This window comes from Triticum urartu, chromosome 7A, assembly GCF_056163025.1.
Source record: "Triticum urartu cultivar PI428250 chromosome 7A, HENAU_Tu73, whole genome shotgun sequence".
In the NCBI taxonomy this organism is placed as follows: domain Eukaryota; kingdom Viridiplantae; phylum Streptophyta; class Magnoliopsida; order Poales; family Poaceae; genus Triticum; species Triticum urartu.
This window is the reverse complement of record NC_141879.1, coordinates 554,620,381-554,642,879: the sequence shown is the minus strand read 5'-3', so window position 1 is coordinate 554,642,879 and position 22,499 is coordinate 554,620,381. Positions and strand designations below refer to the sequence as shown.

Below are 22,499 nucleotides of genomic sequence, written 5' to 3'. Positions count from 1 at the left end.
GGCTGGCTCACAGTAACAACATATCAAAAAACCATGGTACTTCGGATACCAAGGACGGCAATAGCAGGTCACGTCGCAACAAACATAAGCACCGCATTAACAGCGATAATACTGAGGATACGACAGTCAATGCCGGATTCAAAGGCTCTAAACCCGGTCAGTGGAAAAAGCCATTCAAAAGAAGCACTCCGGGCCCATCCAGTTTGGACCGTATACTCGATCGCTCGTGCCAAATACATGGCACACCCGACAAGCCAGCCAGCCACACCAACAGGGATTGTTGGGTGTTCAAGCAGGCCGGCAAGTTAATTGTCGAAGATAAAGATAAGGGGCCACATAGCGATGATGAGGAAGAGCCCCGACAGCCGAACACCAGAGGACAGAAAAGGTTCCCCCCACAAGTGCGGACGGTGAACATGATATACACAACCCACATCCCCAAGAGGGAGCGGAAGCGTGCGCTAAGGGATGTATATGCGTTGGAGCCAGTTGCCCCAAAGTTCAACCCATGGTCCTCCTGTCCGATCACCTTCGATCGCAGGGACCACCCCACTAGTATCCGTCATGGCGGATTCGCCGCACTGGTCCTAGACCCAATCATTGACGGATTTCACCTCACTCGAGTCCTTATGGATGGCGGCAGCAGCCTGAACCTGCTTTATCAGGACACAGTGCGCAAAATGGGTATAGACCCCTCAAGGATCAAACCCACAAAAACGACCTTTAAAGGCGTCATTCTAGGTGTAGAGGCCCATTGCACAGGCTCAATTACACTGGAAGTGGTCTTCGGATCCCCGGATAACTTCTGAAGTGAAGAATTAATCTTCGATATAGTCCCGTTCCACAGTGGTTATCATGCACTGCTCGGGCGAACCGCATTTGCGAGATTCAGTGCGGTACCGGATTATGCATACCTCAAGCTCAAGATGCCAGGACCTCATGGGGTTATTACAGTTAATGGAAACACATAGCGCTCTCTCTGAACGGGGGAGCACACTGCGGCCCTCGCAGCAGAAGTGCAAAGCAGCCTCTCAAGGCAATCCACCAGTTTGGCGTTTCAAGACCCAGACACCTTCAAGCGAGCTCGGAGTAATCGGCAACTAGACCACTTGGCACGATCTGAGCTCGTGTAGCAATGCGGCCCCCACCCCAGTCCCAGCCAAACGGTGAAATTCGTGCCACGCGTACATAATTATGCATTAAAAATGCCATGGGCACAGGCGGGGAGGGGGCACAACTACGGCACGCCCCGATACGCGGCTTAAACCGCACTAGGGGCTTCCCGCTTTGTTGTTTTTCTCTTTCAGGACTTTAATCTCTGGAAACCCTGTCCGACAGCATGATTGCCGAACACATGATGCAGGAACCAAGGAGGCAAAAAGCTACGTCACACCATGGAACTCCCAGGTGGATTACGATAACGAGTGAAATATTTGCTTTAATACTATTCCTCAGCTTGCCCTTGGAAGGGACATAATCCTACTTTTTGCTTATCACGCTATCTGTATCATTCTGCTTTAACGCATCTATTTGAATAAACAATGCATAGGGTTAAGACTATTATTGCATTCTTCTGTTTTATATATATGTGTTCATTAATGACGCCTTGCAACCGTACACTTTGGTACGGCCAATACACCAGGGGCTTAAGTACCCCACAATGCGGTGCGAGAAGTCCGAACACTTTCACAAGTGCGGCACCCCGAACTTATAGCATTATATGCATCAGCTCCGAATCATGTCTTTGGTCAAATGTTGGGTTTGCCCGGCTCCTATGATTTGGTACCTTACGTTCCGCTCTATCGGCTAAGGTAGCGCTAGGAGAACTACTGCGATTGTGCCCCGGTTCTGCTAGGCTAAGCACCTCAGTAGAGAAAGCTAAAACTGACTGTCATGATAAGGCGAGAGACTGGTCGCTGTTCAGTGAGGTTTCGAGTCCCTAGAGACTTATGCCGCTTAGAGCGAGGAGCCGGTCTAGTCCGGCTTAAAGGCGTGTATCGCGCCCCGAATTCGGCCTTCTGAATACCAGGGGCTTCGCCGAAATTTAAAATTATAGAATTCTATGGCTAAGTGAGAGTGATAAAGCATTATTAGTCCGGTTGCCTTGTTCGCTGTGCTGAGCACCTCCCTCGAAGGACCCAAAAATGGGAACAAGAGTGCTCAGGTTTATCCCGAACACCCCAGCACTCGTGGCATGGGGGTAGAAGCCGAGGACTAGCCATCTCTCAGATTGGATAAACAGCCAAACAGAAGGTAATATTTTAAATTCAAACAAGCGTTGCATAGCGCATATGAAACAAGTTTTCATCATACAGGATCACACAAGCAAGTTTACTCAAATATTACATCCTTGGAACATTCGTCCGCTACAAGACGGGCACCCTTCAGGACACCCTCATAATAAATTTCGGGGGTGCGATGCTCCTTACCCTGCGGCGGTCCTTCCTTGATCAGCTTCACGGCGTCTAGCTTGGCCCATTGCACCCTCACACGGGCGAAAGCCCGGCGTGCACCTTCAATGCAGATAGACCGCTTGACGACTTCCAGCCGTGGGCAGGCATCCACAAGCCGCCTCAGCAGGCCGAAGTAGCTGTTCGGAAGGGCGTCGCCAGGCCACAGCCGGACTATAAGGCCCTTCATGGCCTGTTCGGCCACCTTGTGTAGCTCGACCAGCTACTTCAGCTGGTCGCTCATAGGCACCGGGTGTTCGGTCCCAGTATACTGAGACCAGAACAGCTTCTTCGTTGAGCTTCCCTCCTAAGCCTGGTAAAACTGTGCGGCATCCGACACACTGCGGGGCAAATCTGTGAATGCTCCTGGAGAGCTCCGGATTCGGGTAAGTAATAGGTAATTTACTTTCACATGCTTGCTTTGCATATAGAATGCCTTACCCGCCACTATTTTCTTCATCGTTTCAATCTCCTGGAGGGCCTTTTGTGCTTCGGCCTTGGCACTCTTTGCGCTCTCGAGGGCCGCGGCAAGCTCAGACTCTCGCGTCTTCGAGTCAAGCTCCAACGCCTCGTGCTTTGTCACGAGAGCCTGGAGCTCTTGCTGCACCTCGCCCACCCGAGCCTCTTGCCTTTCCTGCTCGGTGCGCTCCTTGGCCGCTTTGTCTTCGGCCTTGGATATCGCTTGCTTCAGGGTCGCCACCTCGGTCGTGGCCCCTGGCAAATATAAGATGATCATGTCATTTTGCAATCGCGTCTTCTTTTATATATACATATCTATAGACAGGGTATTACTTACCCTTGTTCTCCTCGAGCTGCCTCTTGGCAAGGCCGAGCTCTTTCTTGGACCCCTCGAGGTCCTGCTTCAGTGCGGCGACCTCCGCAGTCAGTGCGGCAGATGCCAGCAGTGAAGCCTGCATACGCATATTGACATACTTATATTAGACTCCTGCGATATTGTTTGATTCTCTGTTCGGTTTTTCTTCATGAACACCGAACAGAGCATCAGGGGCTATTGTCTATGCGGTAATATGTTTCCTATATTTTAACACTTACCTCAAAGCCTGTTAGAAGGCCGGCACAGGCTTCAGTCAATCCGCTTTGAGCGGACTGAACCTTCTGGACCACCGCACTCATAATAGTACGGTGCTCCTCATCGATGGAAGCGCTGCGAAGCGCTTCCAGCAGATTGTCCGGCGCCTCTGGATGGACAGAGGTCACCGGCATAGGCGTCTTTCCCGTCTTAGAAGGAGGCCGCCTGCCCGAGTCCGGAACCGCTGGAGGTTCCGGCGTGGTGTTCGACTGAGGGCCGAACTCGGGGCCCTCAGGGGCCTTGTCCCCTCGGCTCTCGCAGTCCGGAAGGTCGCCTTGAGGCGCCTCCGGGACTGTCTCCCCTCGACCCAGTGCCTCTTGAGACAACACCTCGGCGTCGTCCGCAGGGCAAGGGGAGGTGGCGGTCGGAAGTGGATCACTATCCATATCCGACGAGCCCAGGGAGCCGTCCGACGATACATCGATACGGGCTCGTGGCGGCCTGCATAATCATATTGGGCGTTATGGAAAGTAGTGCGACAAAGGAATGTTATGAGTTACTCTAGTATCCGAATACTTACGACCTCACCAGGGGCTTGGCCCTGGGCAACCACTCGTCTTCGCCTTCGGCAGCAGTGGTGGAGCTGTCCGGAAGGAGAGTCCTTCCCTTCTTGGACCCTTCGGCCCCCCGGTTGGGGCGGCCTTCCTTTTCTTGTCTCCCCCAACTGAAGGGGGAGCATCTTCTTCTTCCTCCTCGTCTTCGGGGGAGGAGTGTGCCGTAGAGTCATTGGACGATGAGTCCGACAACACCTGGCGTCGGGAACTCTTTCGGGTTCCCTTGGCCTTCTTGGTCTTCTCTGGCACCTTGTAAGGAGCCAGAGTCAGCATCTCCGTCAGGAGAGCATTTGATTGGCCTTCGGGCAAGGGAGCCGGACAGTCGATCTATCCGGCCGTTTCCTGCTAGTCCTGTTAAAGGAACGGGAGCTTAGATCCCGCATAGAGTCAAACTATGAAAAACAAGTATCCTGTAAGAGGTAAAACAGCTTACCGCGCTGGCTTGGCGTTTCGCGCAGAATCCGCGATCCTCGGTAGTAGGAGGAGGAACCTCGGCGCCCTTGAATAGCACCTTCCAGGCATCCTCCTGTGTTGTATCGAAGAGCCTGTTCAGAGTTTGGTGCTGGGCCGGGTCGAACTCCCACAAGTTGAAGGCCCGTTGTTGACACGGGAGGATCCGGCGGATGAGCATGACCTGGACTACGTTGACGAGTTTGAGCTTCTTGTTCACCATGTTTTGAATACATGTTTGGAGTCCGGTCAGCTCTCTCGAACTACCCCAGGACAGGCCCTTCTCTTTCCAGGAGGTGAGCCACGTGGGGATGCCAGATCGGAACTCGGGGGACGCTGCCCATGCAGGGTCACACGGCTCGATGATATAGAACCACCCCGATTGTCACCCCTTTATGGTCTCCATGAAGGAGCCCTCGAGCCATGTAACGTTGGTCATCTTGCCCACCATGGCGCCTCAGCACTCCGCCTGGCGGCCGCCCACTACCTTCGGCTTGACATTGAAGGTCTTCAGCCATAAGCCGAGGTGGGGCTTGATGCGGAGGAAGGCCTCGCACACGACGATAAACGCCGAGATGTTGAGGATGAAGTTCGGGGCCAGATCATGGAAATCCAGGACGTAGTAGAACATGAGCCCCCGGACGAATGGGTGGAGAGGGAATCCCAGTCCATAGAGGAAATGGGAAAGGAACACTACCCTCTCATGGGGCCCGGGGGTGGGGATGAGCTGCCCCTCATCTGGGAGCCTGTGCGCGATGTCGTCGGGCAGGTATCCGGCTCTCCTCAGCTTCTTGATGTTTCCCTCCGTGACGGAGGAGACCATCCACCTACCTCCCGCTCTAGACATGGTTGGAGAAGGTTGAGGTGGGAAATGCGGACTTGGGCGCTGGAGCTCGAGTGTGCGAAAATGGATGAGCAAAGGAGGAAGAAGGCGTGGATGAAAAGGTGAATCCTTATCCCTTTATATGGGCGGACGAAACTAAGCGTCCCCACTGGCCTAGTAAAACTCGCTTATCCCCCAAGCACCGTAATCGATGGCGTGGTTGGGTTACCCACACCCGTATTGATGTGAATCCCGTGATAAGGGGACACGATCTCTGCTTTGACAAGACGTGTCAAAAAACTGCCTCGCGTTATGTGCGGGGCTAGTCAAAGGAAACGGTTCGAATAATCACCGGGCCATGACATAATGTCGTGTTGCCAAGACAAGTCAGCGAATTAGATCTGTGGAAATATTATTCTCACTACGGTGGTATGTGGAGCTTATTTTGCAGGGTCGGACACTATCCTTGTATTCAAATTCTTCTATGGTGTATTCGAAGGAGGAACCCGCCTTGCAATGCCGAAGACAGTATTGCGTGCCGGACTCATCGTCATTGAAGCCTGGTTCAGGGGCTACTGAGGGAGTCCTGGATTAGGGGGTCTCCGGACAGTCGGACTATATCCTTTGGCCGGACTGTTAGACTATGAAGATACAAGATTGAAGACTTCGTCTCGTGTCCGGATGGGACTCTCCTTGGCGTGGAAGGCAAGCTAGGAAGTACGGATATGGATATTCCTCCTTTGTAACCGACCTTGTGTAACCCTAACCCTCTCTGATGTCTATATAAACCGGAGGGTTTTAGTCCGTAGGACACAACAACAACAACAACAACAACACACAATCATACCATAGGCTAGCTTCTGGGGTTTAGCCTCTCTGATCTCGTGGTAGATCTACTCTTGTACTACCCATATCATCAATATTAATCGAGCAGGACATAGGGTTTTACCTCCATCAAGAGGGCCCGAACCTGGGTAAAACTTTGTGTCCCTGCCTCCTGTTACCATCCGCCTAGACGCACAGTTCGGGACCCCCTACCCGAGATCCGCCGGTTTCGACACCGACAGTGAGCCTCAAGTCCTCTATTAAGGAGTCGACATGTCTGGTTTTAACGAACACATCATCGACGTATGCCTCCACTGTTTTGCCGATCTGCTTTTCCAGACATGCCTGAATCATGTGCTGATACGTTGCGCCGGCGTTTTTGAGCCCAAAGGGCATTGTGTTAAAATAGAAAGGGCCGTATGGAGTGATAAATGTTGTTGCGGCTTGATCGGACTCTGCCATCTTAATTTGATGGTAACCGAAGTATGCGTCGAGGAAGCACAATGAGTCGTGTCCTGCGGTAGCGTCGATAATTTGATCGATGCGAGGGAGGGGGAAGGGATACTTTGGGCAAGCCTTATTAAGGTCCTTGAAGTCGACGCATAGGCGCCAGGATTTGTCCTTCTTTGGCACCATCACCAGGTTTGCTAGCCAGTCCGGATGCTTTATTTATCTAATGAATCCGGCCTCCAGTAATTTGGCTAGCTCTTCTCCCATGGCTTGTCGCTTAGGTTCGGAGAAACGCCGAAGAGTCTGCTTGACCGGCTTGAATCCTTTTAGAATGTTAAGGCTATGCTCGGCCAGCCTGCGTGGGATTCCTGGCATGTTTGAAGGATGCCAGGCGAATATGTCTCAATTCTCGCACAGGAACTCCCATAGTGCGGCATCTACGGTGGGGTTTAATTGTGCCCCAATGGATGCTGTTTTTGTGGGGTCCATTGGATGGACTTGGAATTTGACTATTTCATCCGCTGGTTTAAAGGAGTTGGACTTGGATCTTTTGTCTAGTATCACGTCGTCCCTGTCCACTATGGAGCGCAGCGCGGTTAATTCCTCAGCCACAAGGGCTTCAGATAATGCCTCGAGGGCCAGTGCGGCTGTTTTGTTCTCGGCGCGGAGTGCTATGTCCGGATCACTAGCTAGAGTGATGATTCCATTGGGTCCAAGCATTTAGAGCTTCATGTACTCGTAATGGGGTATGGCTTGAAAAATCATGAATGCCTCCCGCCCTAGAAGGGCGTGGTATCCGCTACTGAAAGGGGCCACTTGGAATGTGATTTCTTCGGACCTGTAATTCTCCGGAGTGCCGAATACCACATCTAGTGTGATTTTCCCAGCGCAACGTGCCTCTCGACTGGGATGATTCCTCAGAAGGTCGTGCTGCTTTGCTCAATACGGTTGTTGTCTATTTCCATTTTTTGAAGAGTCTCCTCATAAATGAGGTTTAATCCGCTGCCGCCGTCCATGAGCACTTTAGTGAGCTGAAAGCCGTCCACAATTGGACTGAGGACCAAAGCAGCTGGTGCTCGGGCTGTTCGGAATTTAGGTTCGTCAATGGCATTGAAGGTGATAGCCGTGTCGCTCCATGGATTTATTGCTGCCACGTGGCAGACTTCGACAAGGCTGCGGAGTGCTCGCTTATGCCTATTATTTGAGGCAAAGGTCTCGAAGACCGTCAATACCGTATTGTTATCCATGGGAAGGTGTTCTGAGGTATTTTGGATGAGGATATCCTCACCGCTCTCGGCCACCTGCCGGAGTACCCAACATGCTCTAAGGCTGTGTGTTGATATGGTATCCGTTGTACTATGAATTTTGCAGGGCCCGTTAAGCCATCCCTCCAATATGGTTCCACGCCCTGCAGTGGGCTTTTGCTTCTTTGTAATTGAGTCGGGCGACTTATGACAGTGCACCCTTTTCGTTCGAACCGGGGGTTTTGTCAGAGCCGGATTATCCCAAAATTGTGTTTGGGTTTTCCAGGCGCTTTCCATCGCACAGTATTTCCGTACTATGGCCGCCAAGTCAACAAAGTGTGGTATGTCACGGTGACTTATGGCGTTGAGGATTCCCTTGTCCGTGCAATTGTTGCAAAAGAACGAAATTGCGTCTTCCTCGTGACAGTCCTTGACCTTGTTCATTACAAGGAGGAATCTGGACCAATAGTGATGTACTGTCTCTTGGGGCGCTTGCCTGATGTGGGAAAGATCATTTGTATCTGGGTGGGTGGGTGGATTTAAGTCCAGACCTTGACCCGCGGGCAGGGGAGTTTCCGATCTTAGGAGTTCAGGCTCCGGGATGTTGCCCTGCGGGTTCGGTATGCGGCCTGATTCTAGGTTCAGGGTTAGGGCAATGTCCTCCCATGAGCGGGTATCCGGCTCGGAGAGCTCGGGAATCCGGACATAGTTTGTCCTTAGGATAGAGGGAGAATCGCCGCATTGCTCCTCCACCACCGCTATCTGATGGGTGACCGGCGGAGAGTTAATCTTCCTTTGGTCGAGTTTAAGCCCGATCCGATCATAGTCTGTGGCGACTCCCAGAGTGGCGATGCGATCCAAGAGCTCGTTCAAAGAGGAGAGCTCCATTGGATCCATCTGCTCGGCGAATTTCAAGCCGATGTGGAGGCTATTTTCGATGATCCGAGAAGTCATCATCGGCGCAGCGGTCGAGCAGGCGGTCATGACGAAGCCGCCTAGTCGGAGAGTTTGGCCTACAGCCAGGGCTCCCCCAGAGGTGATGTTGTCCTTGACAACGAGACGAGCCATCCCCCCTTATGATGACGACACATCAGAACTCTCAATGAAAGCACCAATGTCGGTGTCAAAACCGGCGGATCTCGGGTAGGGGGTCCTGAACTGTGCGTCTAAGACGGATGGTAACAGGAGACAAGGGACGCGATGTTTACCCAGGTTCGGGGCCTCTTGAAGGAGGTAATGCCCTACGTCCTGCTTGGTTGTTCTTGATGATATGAGTATTACAAGAGTTGATCTACCACGAGATCGTAGACGCTAAACCCTAGAAGCTAGCCTATGGTATGATTGTCTGTTGTCCTACGGACTAAACCCTCCGATTTATATAGACACCGGAGGGGGCTAGGGTTACACAGAGTCGGTTACAAGGGAGGAGATCTACACATCCGTATTGCCTAGCTTGCCTTCCACGCGAAGAAGAGTCCCATCCGAACACGGGACGAAGTCTTCAATCTTGTATCTTCACAGTCCAACAGTCCGGCCAAAGGATATAGTCCGGCTGTCCGGAGACCCCCTAATCCAGGACTCCCTCAACCACCCTATCATACCACATCACAACCATTTTAATAGCATGTTGGCACGCAAGGTAAACCATTATAAGCTCCTAGCTAATTAAGCATGGCATAAGCAACTACAATCTCTAATTGTTATTGCAAACATGTTTATTCATAATAGGCTGATTCAGGAACGATGAACTAATCATATTTACAAAAACAAGAGAGGTCGAGTTCATACCAACTTTTCTCATCTCAATAAGTACATCATATAAACATCATTATTGCCTTTCACTTGCATGATCGAATAGTGTGGATAATAATAGTGCACGTGCATTAGACTAAGCTGGAATCTGCAAGCATTCAATTCAAGAGAGAAGACAAGGTAATATGGGCTCTTTGTCAGATCAACAATAATGCATATAAGAGCCACTTAATAATTTTAATTATGGGCTTCTCCTCTCGACCCCCAAAGAACAAGAAAAGAAATAAAACTATTTACAAGGGAAAGCTCCCAACAAGCAAAAGAAGAACGAGAAATCTTTTTTGGTTTTCTTTTCTTAATTACTACTACTACAGGCATGGAAAGTAAACTACCTAAATTTTACAACTAATTTTTTTGGTTTTTCTTAAGGTTTATTAAACACACAAGAAGAAAGCACAAAAAGGAAAATAAACTAGCATGTATGATACAATGAAAAAGTATGAGCACCGACAACTAGCAATGAGTGTGTGAACATGAATGTAATGTCGGTGAGAGATACGTACTCCCCCAAGCTTAGGATTTTGGCCTAAGTTGGTCTATGGCCACGGCTGGCCTGGCGGATATCCAAAGTAATAGTTGGGGTCGTACTGTAAAGAAGCCTCGGATTGCCACTGGTTGGCAATCACCTCCGGATCCCACTGGTAATCAGACTATCGTGGAGGATCAAATTGTGGTTCCGGCTCTAACTCTGTAGCTGATGTAGGGTTCCGGTAGGCGTGAATTGCCTCCAACGGAACAAGGTACTTGCCTGCAGATAAATCAAACAAGGAAGGAGCAGGCAAGGTAATAGTCTCAGGATGAGTTTTACCAAATATTAATTTGTACTTAAGCTCCTTTTCCCTATTCTTAACAATAAAATCATGTGCTACCATACTCTTATAATCTAAATAAACAGGAGGCGGCAATTTTCTTCTTTCTCATAATGCCTAATAGGTATGTTAAAACGTGCAGCGAGGCGCGAGGCGAAGATGCCACCAAGGACGGGGCCCTTAGTACGGTTAAGATTTAACAGCTTTGTAATAATAGCGCCCATACTGAATGTGTCATCACGAAATAAGGCATGGCACAAAATAACAATATCAGGGGCACTCGGGTTTCCATAGTTTTTGCGCCCAATTAAGCATCTACTAGCAAATATAGCAAAGTAACGTAGAACACGAAAGTGTATGCTAGTAATTCGTGCGTCGGAAACCTTCCTCGTTTCCCCTACAGTAATGGTATCAATAAACCCATCCACATCGTCACGATGTGGTTCCTCTATGCTGCCCTCGAAAGGGATCAAACAAACCCGACAAAAATCATGAAGTGACATCTCCTTATGCTCATCATATAAATAAAATTTCATCGTAGGTGGTGAGATCCTAGCATGGAAATGAAAGTTTTGCACAAAGATATTGGTGAGTAAGAGATACTGTTCACGTTGGTCGTGGAGTAAGGCGGTGAGACCTGCATTCTCAACCAATTCATAGAAATCATCATTAATCCCGGCTGCTCTCGAGAAATTATCACAAGGCCATTCACACGGCCGAACTTCCGCGGTGCGAGGAAGATTATACTTGGGCCTCTTATCCTCCTCACTTTGCTTATCCTTCGAGCTTCGGCTCGATGAGCCCCTCAAAAATCTCTTCATCTTTTTTCTGAATTTTTTTGAAATTTTAGTAACTTCAAAATAAAAGTGAACCAAACTCAACAATATTGATAGCAACTACTCCTACAAGTGCCTAGAGGCAATATCATGCATCAAAACTACTTTTGACCATATAAATTTGACATGCAAGCTCAAGAACAGGGTCACCTAAGCAGCAAAAATATGCAATGAATAAAGCACTAGAACAAAAACTAATTGGACCATTGGATGAGTCACATACCAAGGAACAATCCCCCAAAGCAGTTTTGTGAGAGGTGCTTTAAGCAAGGAGATCGAAAATGGCAGCAAAATGAGCTTGGGCTCAAGTTTGAGCTGGTTAGTGGTGTTTGTGGGAGGAAGGAGTGTGTGGTAGCTGGAATAAGTGGAGGGGAGCCACCATGGGCCCACAAGGCAGGGGGCGCGCCCAGGGGGTAGGGCGCGCCCTCCACCCTCATGGCCAGGTGCTTGCTCCCCCTACTGTGTTCTCAGTGCCATATATTCTAAAATATTCTAGAAAAAATCATATTGAAATTTCAGGGCATTTGGAGAAATTTTATTTTCGGGGTATTTTTTATTGCTATGATAATTCAGAAAACAGACAGAAATTACTATTTTTGCTTTATCTAATATAAATAATAGAAAGTAAAAAGAGGGTATAAAGAGTTGTGTTTTCTAAATTCATCCATCTCATGCTCATCAAAAGGAATCCACTAACAAGGTTGATCTGGTCTTGTTAACAAACTCATTCCGAATAACATGGAACCGGAGAATTTTCGAATAACACTAGGTTACCTTGACGGGGATATGCATGTCCCCAACAATAAGAATATCATATTTCTTCTTGACAGTAGGAAGAGGAAATTCAAAACCTCCAAAAATAATCGATGAAAATTTTCCAATAGAGTTTATACTATGAACTTGAGGTTGTTTCCTCGGAAAGTGTACCGTATGATCATTGCCATTAACATGAAAAGTGACATTGCCTTTGGTGCAATCAATAACAGCCCCTGCAGTAATTCAAAAGGGTCTTCCAATAATAATAGACATGCTATCGTCCTCGGGAATATCAAGAATACCAAAGTCCGTTAAAATAGTAACGTTTGCAACCACAACAGGCACATCCTCATAAATACCGACAGGTATAGCAGTTGATTTATCAGCCATTTGCAAAGATATTTCAGTAGGTGTCAACTTATTCAAATCAAGTCTACGATATAAAGAGAGTGGCATAACACTAACACCGGCTCCAAGATCATATAAAACAGTTTTAACATAGTTTCTTTTAATGGAGCATGGTATAGTTGGTACTCCTGGATCTCCTAGGGCGTGTTTGGTTCCCTGGGTAGCTACAGGCTGCATTGCACGAGGGGTCCTGGGTGAGCTCGGCCTGGTTGGGCTGATGCAAGGATGAGCATAGATGGGTGTTTGGTTAACTTACATGATATGGCTGCACCTCGTGCAGAGGAGATGACCATCTTCTGAATTTCGCCAGGCTTCCTAATCAACGTTTGCTACTACAGCGATAGAGGAGATGGCTAGCACGTAATCTCCAGCGCTCGAGCAGCCAGTGATAGCCAAAACTGCACTGCTCCAGTAACTATCTCGCATACTTGAATAGAATCACGACGTACTTGATGATGCAGCAGCGCGGGACAACGACATCTGAAGCGCAGCGGCTCCAGACGGCGGGATCCAGTGTGTGGCGGCGCGAGGCAGCAAGATCTGGTGTGCGGCGGCTTGATGAGGGCGGCGGCGCTTGGTCGAGGACGGCAGCGGCGGAGGACGGCGGGGCTTGACGAGGGCAGCAGCGGCTGTTGGTCGAGGACGACGGCGACGCTTGGTCGAGGACGACGGCGGCGGAGGACAGCGGGGCTTGACAAGGGCAGCGGCGGCTGTTGGTCGAGGATGGCGGCGGCTTGACGAGGGCGGCTGCAGAGTGCTCGGTCAGAAGAGAACGAAAGAGGAGAAGAAAAGTGAAGGAACGCGCCTGCACGCGAGCTACACTCGATCTCTGTGTTTCCCTCAGCCTGGCTGAGAGGCCCCTTTTGCATCCACTAGGCCAGGCTGAAAAGCCCATGCAGGGTACCAAACAATGAAAATTTGCACGGTGGATGCCAACCACATGCAGCGCAGGGAACCAAACATGCCCCTAGTTTCTTAGGTATTCCACCCTTAAAAGTATAATTAGCAAGCATGGTGGAAATTTCAGCTTTCGGTATCTTTCTTTTATTAGTAACAATATCTTTCATGTATTTAGCATAAGGATTCATTTTAAGCATATCAGTCAAACGCATACGCAAAAAGATAGGTCAATCTTATCATAACATGAGTACTCAAAATCCTCATCATCCTTTGGTGCAATCATTTCAGGAAAGCGCTCAAAATCCTCTTATCATAACATTGCCTTTGGTGCAAACATTTCAGCAAAGTGTTCAAAATCCTCATCATCCTTTTTTTGGATGGTTTAGGAGGAAAAGGCATGGGTTTCTGAACCCATGGTTCTCTTTCTTTACCGTGCTTCCTAGCAACGAAGTCTCTCTTATCATAACATTGATTCTTTCATTGTGGGTTATCAAGATCAACAGCAAGTTCAATCTCTACATCATTATCATTACTAGGTTGAGCATCAACATGAACATCATCATTAACATTATCACTAGGTTCATGTTCATTACCAGATTGTGTTTCAGCATTAGAAATAGAGATATCATTAGGATTCTCAGGTGTGTCAATAACAGGTTCACTAGAAGCATGGAAAGTCCTATCAGTTTTCTTTTTCTTCCTTTTAGAAGGACTAGGTGCATCAATAATATTTCTCTGAGAATCTTGCTCAATTCTCTTAGGATGGCCCTCAGGATACAAAGGTTCCTGAGTCATTTTACCACCTCTAGTCATAACTCTAACAGCATTATCATTTTTCTTACTATTCAATTCATTGAGCAAATCATTTTGAGCTTTAAGTACTTGTTCTACTTGAGTGGTAACCATAGAAGCATGTTTACTAATAAGTTTAAGTTCACCTTTAACATTAGCCATATAATCACCCAAGTGTTCAAGCATATCAGCATTGCATTTTCATTCTCTACCAAAATAAGCATTGAAGTTTTCTTGTTTAACTATAAAGTCATTAAACTCATCCAAGCATGGGCTAGCAAACTTAGTAAATGGGATTTCAGCTTTATCATATCTATAGAGAGAATTTACCTTTACTACCCGTGTTGGGTTATCAAGACCATGTATTTCTTCAACAGACGGCAAATTAAGACCATGTATTTCTTCAATAGGAGGTAAATTCTTAACATCTTCAGCTTTAATACCTTTTTCCTTCATAGATTTCTTTGCCTCTTGCATATCTTCAGGACCGAGAAATAGAATACCCATCTTCTTCGGAGTTGGCTTAGGAGTTGGTTTAGGAATTGGATCAAGAAGTGTCCAATTATTTTCATTAGTCAAGATATTATTCAATAGAATTTTAGCTTCATCTAGTGTTCTTTCCCTGAAAACACAACCAGCACAACTATCCAGGTGGTCTCTGAAAGCATCAGTTAGTCCATTATAAAAGATATCAAGTATTCATTTTTCTTAAGAGGATGATTACGCAAAGCATTAAGTAATTGGAGAAGCCTCCCCCAAGCTTGTGGGAGACTCTCTTCTTCAATTTGCACAAAATTATATATTTCCCTTAAAGCAGCTTGTTTCTTATGAGCGGGGAAATATTTAGCAGAGAAGTAAGAAATCATATCCTAGGGACTACGCACACAACCAGGATCAAGAGAATTAAACAATATCTTAGCATCACCCTTTAATGAGAACGGAAATATCTTAAGGATATAATAATAGCGAGTTTTCTCATCATTAGTGAACAGGGTGGCTATATCATTTAATTAAGTAAGATGTGCCACAACAGTTTCAGATTCATAGCCATAGAAAGGATCAGATTCAACTAAAATAATTATCTCAGGATCAACAGAGAAATCATAATCTTTATCAGTAACAAAGATAGGTGAAGTAGCATAAGCAGGATCATATTTCATTCTAGCATTCAAAGTTTTTTGTTTCAGCTTAGCTAATAATTTCTTAATATCACTCCTATCATTGCAAGCAAGAAAATCTCTAGCAGCTTCTTCATCCATAACATAGCCCTCAGGCACAACAGGTAATTCATATCTAGGGGGAGAGTCTTCATCATCACTTTCATCAATATTATCAGTTTTAATAATTTCATTCTCTCTAGCCCTAGCAAGTTGTTCATCAAGAAATTCACCAAGTGGCACAGTAGTATCAAGCATAGAAGTAGTTTCATCATAAGTATCATGCATAGCAGAAGTGGCATCATCAATAACATGCGACATATCAGAATTAATAGCAGAAGCAGGTATAGGTGTCGCAAACTTACTCAAAACAGAAGGTGAATCAAGTGCAGAGCTAGATGGCAGTTCCTTACCTCCCATCGTAGTTGAGGGATAAATTTTTGTTTTAGCGTCTTTCAAGTTCTTCATAATGATAAGCAGATATAAATTCCAAGTGACTCAAAGAATAGAGCTATGCTCCCCGACAACGGCGCTAGAAAATAGTCTTGATAACCCACAAGTATAGGGGATCGCAATAGTTTTCGAGGGTAGAGTATTCAACCCAAATTTATTGATTCGACACAAGGGGAGCCAAAGAATATTCTCAAGTATTAGCAGCTGAGTTGTCAATTCAACCACACCTGGAAACTTAATATCTGCAGCAAAGTGTTTAGTAGCAAAGTAATATGATAGTAGTGGTAAAGATAGCAAAAGTAACGGTAGCAAAAGTAATGTTTTTGATATTTTGTAGTGATGATAACAATAGCAACGGAAAAGTAAATAAGCGAAGAACAATATATGAAAAGCTCGTAGGCAATGGATCGGTGATGGAGAATTATGCCGGATGCGGTTCATCATGCAACAGTCATAACCTAGGGTGACACAGAACTAACTCCAGTTCATCAATGCAATATAGGCATGTATTCCGAATATAGTCATACGTGCTTATGGAAAAGAACTTGCATGACATCTTTTGTCCTACCCTCCCGTGGCAGCAGGGTCCTAGCGGAAACTAAGGGATATTAAGGCCTCCTTTTAACAGAGTACCGGACCAAAGCATTAACACATAGTGAATACATGAACTCCTCAAACTACGGTCATCACTGGTAAGTATCCCGATTATTGTCACTTCGAGGTTAACGGATCATAACACATAATAGGTGACTATAGACTTGCAAGATAGGATCAAGAACTCTCATATATTGATGAAAACATAATAGGTTCAGATCTGAAATCATGTCACTCGGGCCCTAGTGACAAGCATTAAGCATAGCAAAGTCATAACAACATCAATCTCAGAACATAGTGGATACTAGGGATCAAACCCTAACAAAACTAACTCGATTACATGATAAATCTCATCCAACCCATCACCGTCCAACAAGCCTACGATGGAATTACTCACGCACGACGGTGAGCATCATGAAATTGGTGATGGAGGAAGGTTGATGATGACGATAGCGACGGATTCACTTCTCCGGAGCCCTGAACGGACTCCAGACCAGCCCTCCCGAGAGAGTTTAGGGCTTGGCGGCGGCTCCGTATCGTAAAACGCGATGAATCCTTCTCCCTCGGTTTTTTATCCCCGAAAGTGAATATATGGAGTCCAGGTTGAGGTCGGTGGAGCGTCAGGTGGCCCACGAGGCAGGGGGCGCGCCCCCCACCCTCGTGGACAGGTGGGGCACCCCTGACGTGGATCTTCCTTCCAATATTCATTATATATTCCAAAATAATTCTCCGTTGATTTTCAGGTCATTTCGAGAACTTTTATTTCTGCACAAAAATAACACCATGGCAATTCTGCTGAAAATAACGTCAGTCCGGGTTAGTTACATTCAAATCATGCAAATTAGAGTCCAAAAGAAGGGCAAAAGTGTTTGAAAAAATAGATACGATGAAGACGTATCAGTCCTATCGGGACGGGCGGCCCGCTGTGGGAAGGAGAGGATAAGGGTCGCCGAGGCCTGTATCGCGACTAATGTGGCGGCGCGGGCGACCGGAAAGGAGGAAGCCATCTGTGCCCGCATTGTGAAGAAACGGCAACAGGGGAACACACACGCCCTCGCCCGTGAGCAAAATCGGGTTGTTCGTGCCATGGCCGGACTAGCATCGAAGGAGGAGAAGGATGACAACGACGGCGACGAGTAGATCTGTCTCAATCCGTACTGCGTCTTCGACTGGTACTTCCGCGAGAAGGACAGCAAAAGCGTCGGGAAGGGCAAGGGCAGCCGTGGATGAACTCCACCATAGCCAAACATGATGAGTTTGTATAGTGAGATATGGTAATTGAGATGTCTGGATGTGAATTGCATTTTTTAAAAGTGTTCGATCAGTGTCCGCGGACCCTTTAGAGGCCAGATTTGCCAAATCCGTTTGTAGATGCTCTTACTCGCATTCTCAGCTTGTATTCGCCTTTCGTCTTGATGAAACATCGTGGAGTACACTTTTGGGATCGAACGGCAGACGAGCCGAATGATTTTATTTTTGTTGCTGACGCATAACGCCCACCTTAAACATTAGGCATTCCATGCTAAGACGAGTAACAGTAAACCGTACGACTACGCTCGCCAAATCAGGTTGGCTGGAGGCAGGAATGTCAAAAAAAAGGTTGGCTGGAGGCAGTGCTGCCTATAAATAAGCTTTGTTCCCAATTTTCCTGCTGTGAAACAAACTACTATTCGTCTCCGGACAAGCAGCGAAACCCACGTCCGCTGCAGAAACCAAGAAGCTACGGCATGGACACCGCTAGCACGGCGACGGCGGAGGAGGAGGTCACCCGCTTAGAAGACCTTCCGGAGAGCTGCCTGGCACACGTGCTGGCGCTCACCTCCCCGCGCGATGCCTGTCGCTGCGCCGCCGTGTCCCCTTCCTTCCGCGAGGCCGCCGAGTCCGACGCCGTCTGGGATCGCTTCCTCCCGCCCGACTACCGTGCGGTCCTCCTGCGCTGCTGCTCCGGCCGCCCGCCGCCGCTGTCATCCAAGAAGGACGCCTACCTCCGGCTTTCTGACGGCGCCGTCCTGGTCGACGGCGGCGACACGGCGGTGTGGCTGGCGAGGGGAAGCGGCGCCAAGTGCGTGGCGCTGTCAGCCAGGAAGCTGAGCCTGCCGTGGGACGACGGCGAGTTCAGCTGGAGATGGACGCCTCACCCTCGCTCCAGGTATATCCATCATTTCGGGATCCTTGCTCTTCTTTTCTTTAAGCGGATTCTCCCGATTAAAAGTTCCTGCCGGTTACAGATCGATCATGCACCATGCTGTTATCGGTTACTAGTTGTAGATGTGCCCCACGCCATCTTTCTTGTTGTACTATATCTTATCTTGTCGATTTGGGATCCTGTCCAATCGTGTTTCTTTAAACAACATTTTTCGATCTGTCAGTTGCATCACGCTCATGGTTGGCATACGTAATCCCGACAATCACAACACTTTAAGCCACACATACAGAGGACACCATGATTTCGAGAGATGCGAGCTTTGCAAAACAAATAGCAAGCGCGATCCTATCTGATCGGTGCCGGTCGCTACAGCTCACGTCTTCCAGTCTTGCTAGCGTGCCAGCCAAAGCACAAGGGCACAAGAAGTGAGCATCACCTGACCTGACTCTTCTCCCTTTGATTGCTTCCAAGAGAAGACTTGCCGCTCCGCGAAGCTTCGATTCACCGCCACACAGCAGGCACTCCCTCTTCTTGACCGCGCGGCGGAGACCACAGGCGCCGCGTAGATTCAGCCGTGTCAACGTCGGAAAACAGTTCCGAGGTCCGATGGCGACCTCACCCGGTGCTGTCCGCTCAAGCCACGCCACACACAGCGCATAATTAAACAACTCGGCGTTCAGTGATGTATGCATCTGCGAGATCTGCATGGACCGCGCAAATAAATAATTCTCGAGATCTCCTAATCAATTCTCGCACTGTATGATCTACTGATCTGCCTCATCTCTTGCTGGTCGTGCTGATTTCTCAGGTTCGCGGAGGTGGCGCAGCTGGTGCACTGCACCGGCCTGGACATCTACGGCCGGCTGCCGGCCGCCGCGCTGACGCCGGCGACCGACTACGCCGCGTACTTGGTGTTTGACGTGGCGGACGAAGGCCACCGCGGCCTGAGCTTCCCGGACCAGGAGACCACGGTGGCAGTCGGCGGGCGCGCGGCGTCGCGCCACGCCGTGTGCCTTCGCCCCGACGACGACGAGGCGCGCAAGTTCAGGGGCATGGCCCGTGCGGACGGCGGCGACGACGGGGTGAGGCGGCCGGCGCTGCGTGACGACCGGTGGTCGGAGATTGAGATGGGACGGCTACGTATCGATGACGCCATGGCCGTGAAGGAAGAGGAGGAGGTGATGGTGAGCTTCGAGGTGTTGGAGTGGTACCCCAAGCGCGGGCTTATTGTCGAGGCCGTCGAATTTAGGCCAGTTTGATTATTATTATTTTTTGTGTAACGCAGGTACAAGGCGTGCCCGACTTTTAACTTGTGGTAATAATGCTCCAAAACACCGCGAAAGATAACAAAGTCTTACATGAAACAACATAAAAAAGGCTGGACCAAATCCAAAGACTAAGGCCAACTCCAAGCACTTGATTTCGCGCCGCCGCGTCTATTTGGGTCGAAACGGACAGAAAACACGACCCAACACGCCGACGCAAACTGACGTAAAACTATAAAGATGATCATTTTTGTAGGCTGGCATGTGTGCCGGCCGCTCGAGCTCTAGCCGGCATAACTATGCCCACTGGCATGAACTACGGCCGTAGGGCCTAAATCTTAGATTCCATTTCCTTTGCAAAAATTTCAAACGGCCAGGCGAAATGCATCTGCCGGTTGGGTGCACGGCCAACACAGATGTAGAAACAGTTGGACGATGCCCCTTTGCCCGACTCAACGAACAGAGTTAGGACAAAACAACGTTCGTTTAGGTCGTGCGTTGAGTTGGCCTAAGGGACATCTCTGAAGCAGACCCTTGAATCGTCTGCCAATGTCCGGACCATGTTGTTTAGATGAAGTTTAGCATCCAACCCACCCCACATCGGCCCGTGAATCAGTCCGCTTGTCTATTTTCTCGCAAACCGGAAGTAAACTAGGGGGTTTTGCGGGAGTCACAGCAGGGAGATGAAGAAAAGGAGAAATCACGTGGCGATGCTGCAACTTGCAAAGGCGGGTGCGTATGACAAGTCGGCCGTTCGTTGACTTAGGCCTTCTCTGGTTTACCGAAATTTTGTAACGATTTTGAAGGGTAGGAATTTTGTACATTTTTTTTCTCTAGAGGCCTTTGGTTTGTAGAGATGGATTCATAGAAATCATACTTCATATTTCAAAGGAAAAAAACATTAGTCTAGACTTAGTTTTTAATCCTATGCTTCAAATGATATCCTTTTGCATGTACGAATTGAGATATATGTCATCTCATTTTCTGTGCCTTTTCTATTCCTACAATATTGTTGTCTATGAATCAAGGAGCCTAAGGTTACTACCGCACACGATAGGATTGAGACCTGGCCAGATGGGCCGTCCCGACCAATCTAAACGGACCAAGCATGGTCCAGCACTCGTGCCACACTCCCTGGCCCAGGCACGACACAACAAGGAAACGGGCCGGCCCACCGGCACATTTAGCCAACGAATACGCCTAACTTTGGGTTGTCTTGGGTCTATTTAAGGGTGTTTTCTATTTGACGCTCGCGAGCGTCGAGGTGCTGCGCTTTCGCTGAAGTGCTCGAGAGAGCACCACAAAACGGGCCGGCCCAATTCCAGTGTCAAAGCAGACAAACTGGTTTTGGGAACCTTCTAGAAGGCTCCCTCAACCGATATTTTTTCTGATTTTTCCCTTTTTGCCGGTTTTCTGGTTTTATTTTTTCTTTTCTTTTTCTTTTTCTTTGTGTTTCTGTTTCTGCTTCTATTTCTTTCTTTTTTCCCTTTCCTTTTTCATTTTTATTTTATCCTTTGTTTTCAAAAACGTTTTTTTGTTTATGATTTCGAAAATTGTTCACAGTTTCAAATTTGGTTCATGTTTTAAAAATTTGTTCATAATTCAAAAAATTGTTCATCGTATATCACAAAATTATTCAACATTTGTTAACATTTTGTTTAGCGTATATCACAAAATGTTCAATGTGTATTTAAAAATTGTTCATGTATATTGCACAAAATGTTCAATGTATATTTAAAAGTTGTTCATTGTATATCACAAAAAAAAGTTCAATGAGTTTTAAATATTGTTCTGTGTTTATGACAAAAATGTTCAATGTGTAGTTAAAAGTTGTTCAGTGTATATTACAAAAAGTTCAATATATAACTAAAATTTGTTCATCCTACATAAAAGAATCAATAAATGTTTGGAATTTCATAATTGTACTCATGTTTTAATAATTGTTCACGTTTTTAAGAAAATACGTTTTAAAATTTTGTTCTACTTTTGAAATTTGTTCAAGAAAACATTTTTCATTTTTTTGAAGGACGATTAAAAAACGGATGTGTCGGTGCACATAGCACTTTAAGGGTGGCGCCGTAATTTAAGACATGCACAGTCCATAGATGCAGTGGTTTTTTTTGCGGACAACTCAGAGAGCTTTATTAAGCAAGAGCATTCCTTGGACAGTCTGCCAACAGGCTGGTCACAAGGAAGCTAGGGGTCTCGTCGAGCCAACTCCGAGTCACATTCAGAGTGCATGCATGTTTTGCACAAAGATGCGTTGATAAGTTAGCCGGCCTGCTTACATGTTGTATAACAAAAGAAGTGAATAAAGAACTAAGCTCTCCTAATTCTAACAAAATCGAAGCCACAATAGAACGAGAATTGTGGCGAGCTTCCCAGAGCTTCACCAGCTCCAGACAGTCAACCTCCATCATCACATGCTGGAAGCCACGTAGAGTAGCAAATCGGACTCCTTCCCGCAGTGAAAACGCCTCAATGATCAGTGGGTCAGACACCCCAATGAAAGGTTTAGACCAGGCTCCTAAGAACATGGTGGGCGAGCGGGCTACCCCACCAGCGCCACCCCGTCCATCTGTGAAATTGAGCGCACCATCTGTATTGATCTTGATGAAGCCCACATCAGGTGGTCGCCAACCGAAGTCCGGCAAGGTAGCAGCCGCCTTTCGGGGCAGTTGAAGG

The 22,499-nt window shown here is 47.6% G+C and overlaps 1 protein-coding gene across 1 annotated transcript; it reads left to right on the top strand.

Annotated features, from left to right (window-relative positions):
* The first annotated feature begins 18,041 nt into the window (after positions 1-18,041).
* On the top strand, positions 18,042-19,829 carry LOC125520716 (F-box protein PP2-B10-like). Its single transcript, XM_048685700.2, has 2 exons — positions 18,042-18,552; positions 19,358-19,829. Exons 1-2 carry the CDS (start codon positions 18,131-18,133, stop codon positions 19,806-19,808), a joined length of 873 nt encoding a protein of 290 aa, XP_048541657.2. The 5' UTR covers positions 18,042-18,130; the 3' UTR covers positions 19,809-19,829.
* The last annotated feature ends 2,670 nt before the right edge of the window (positions 19,830-22,499 follow it).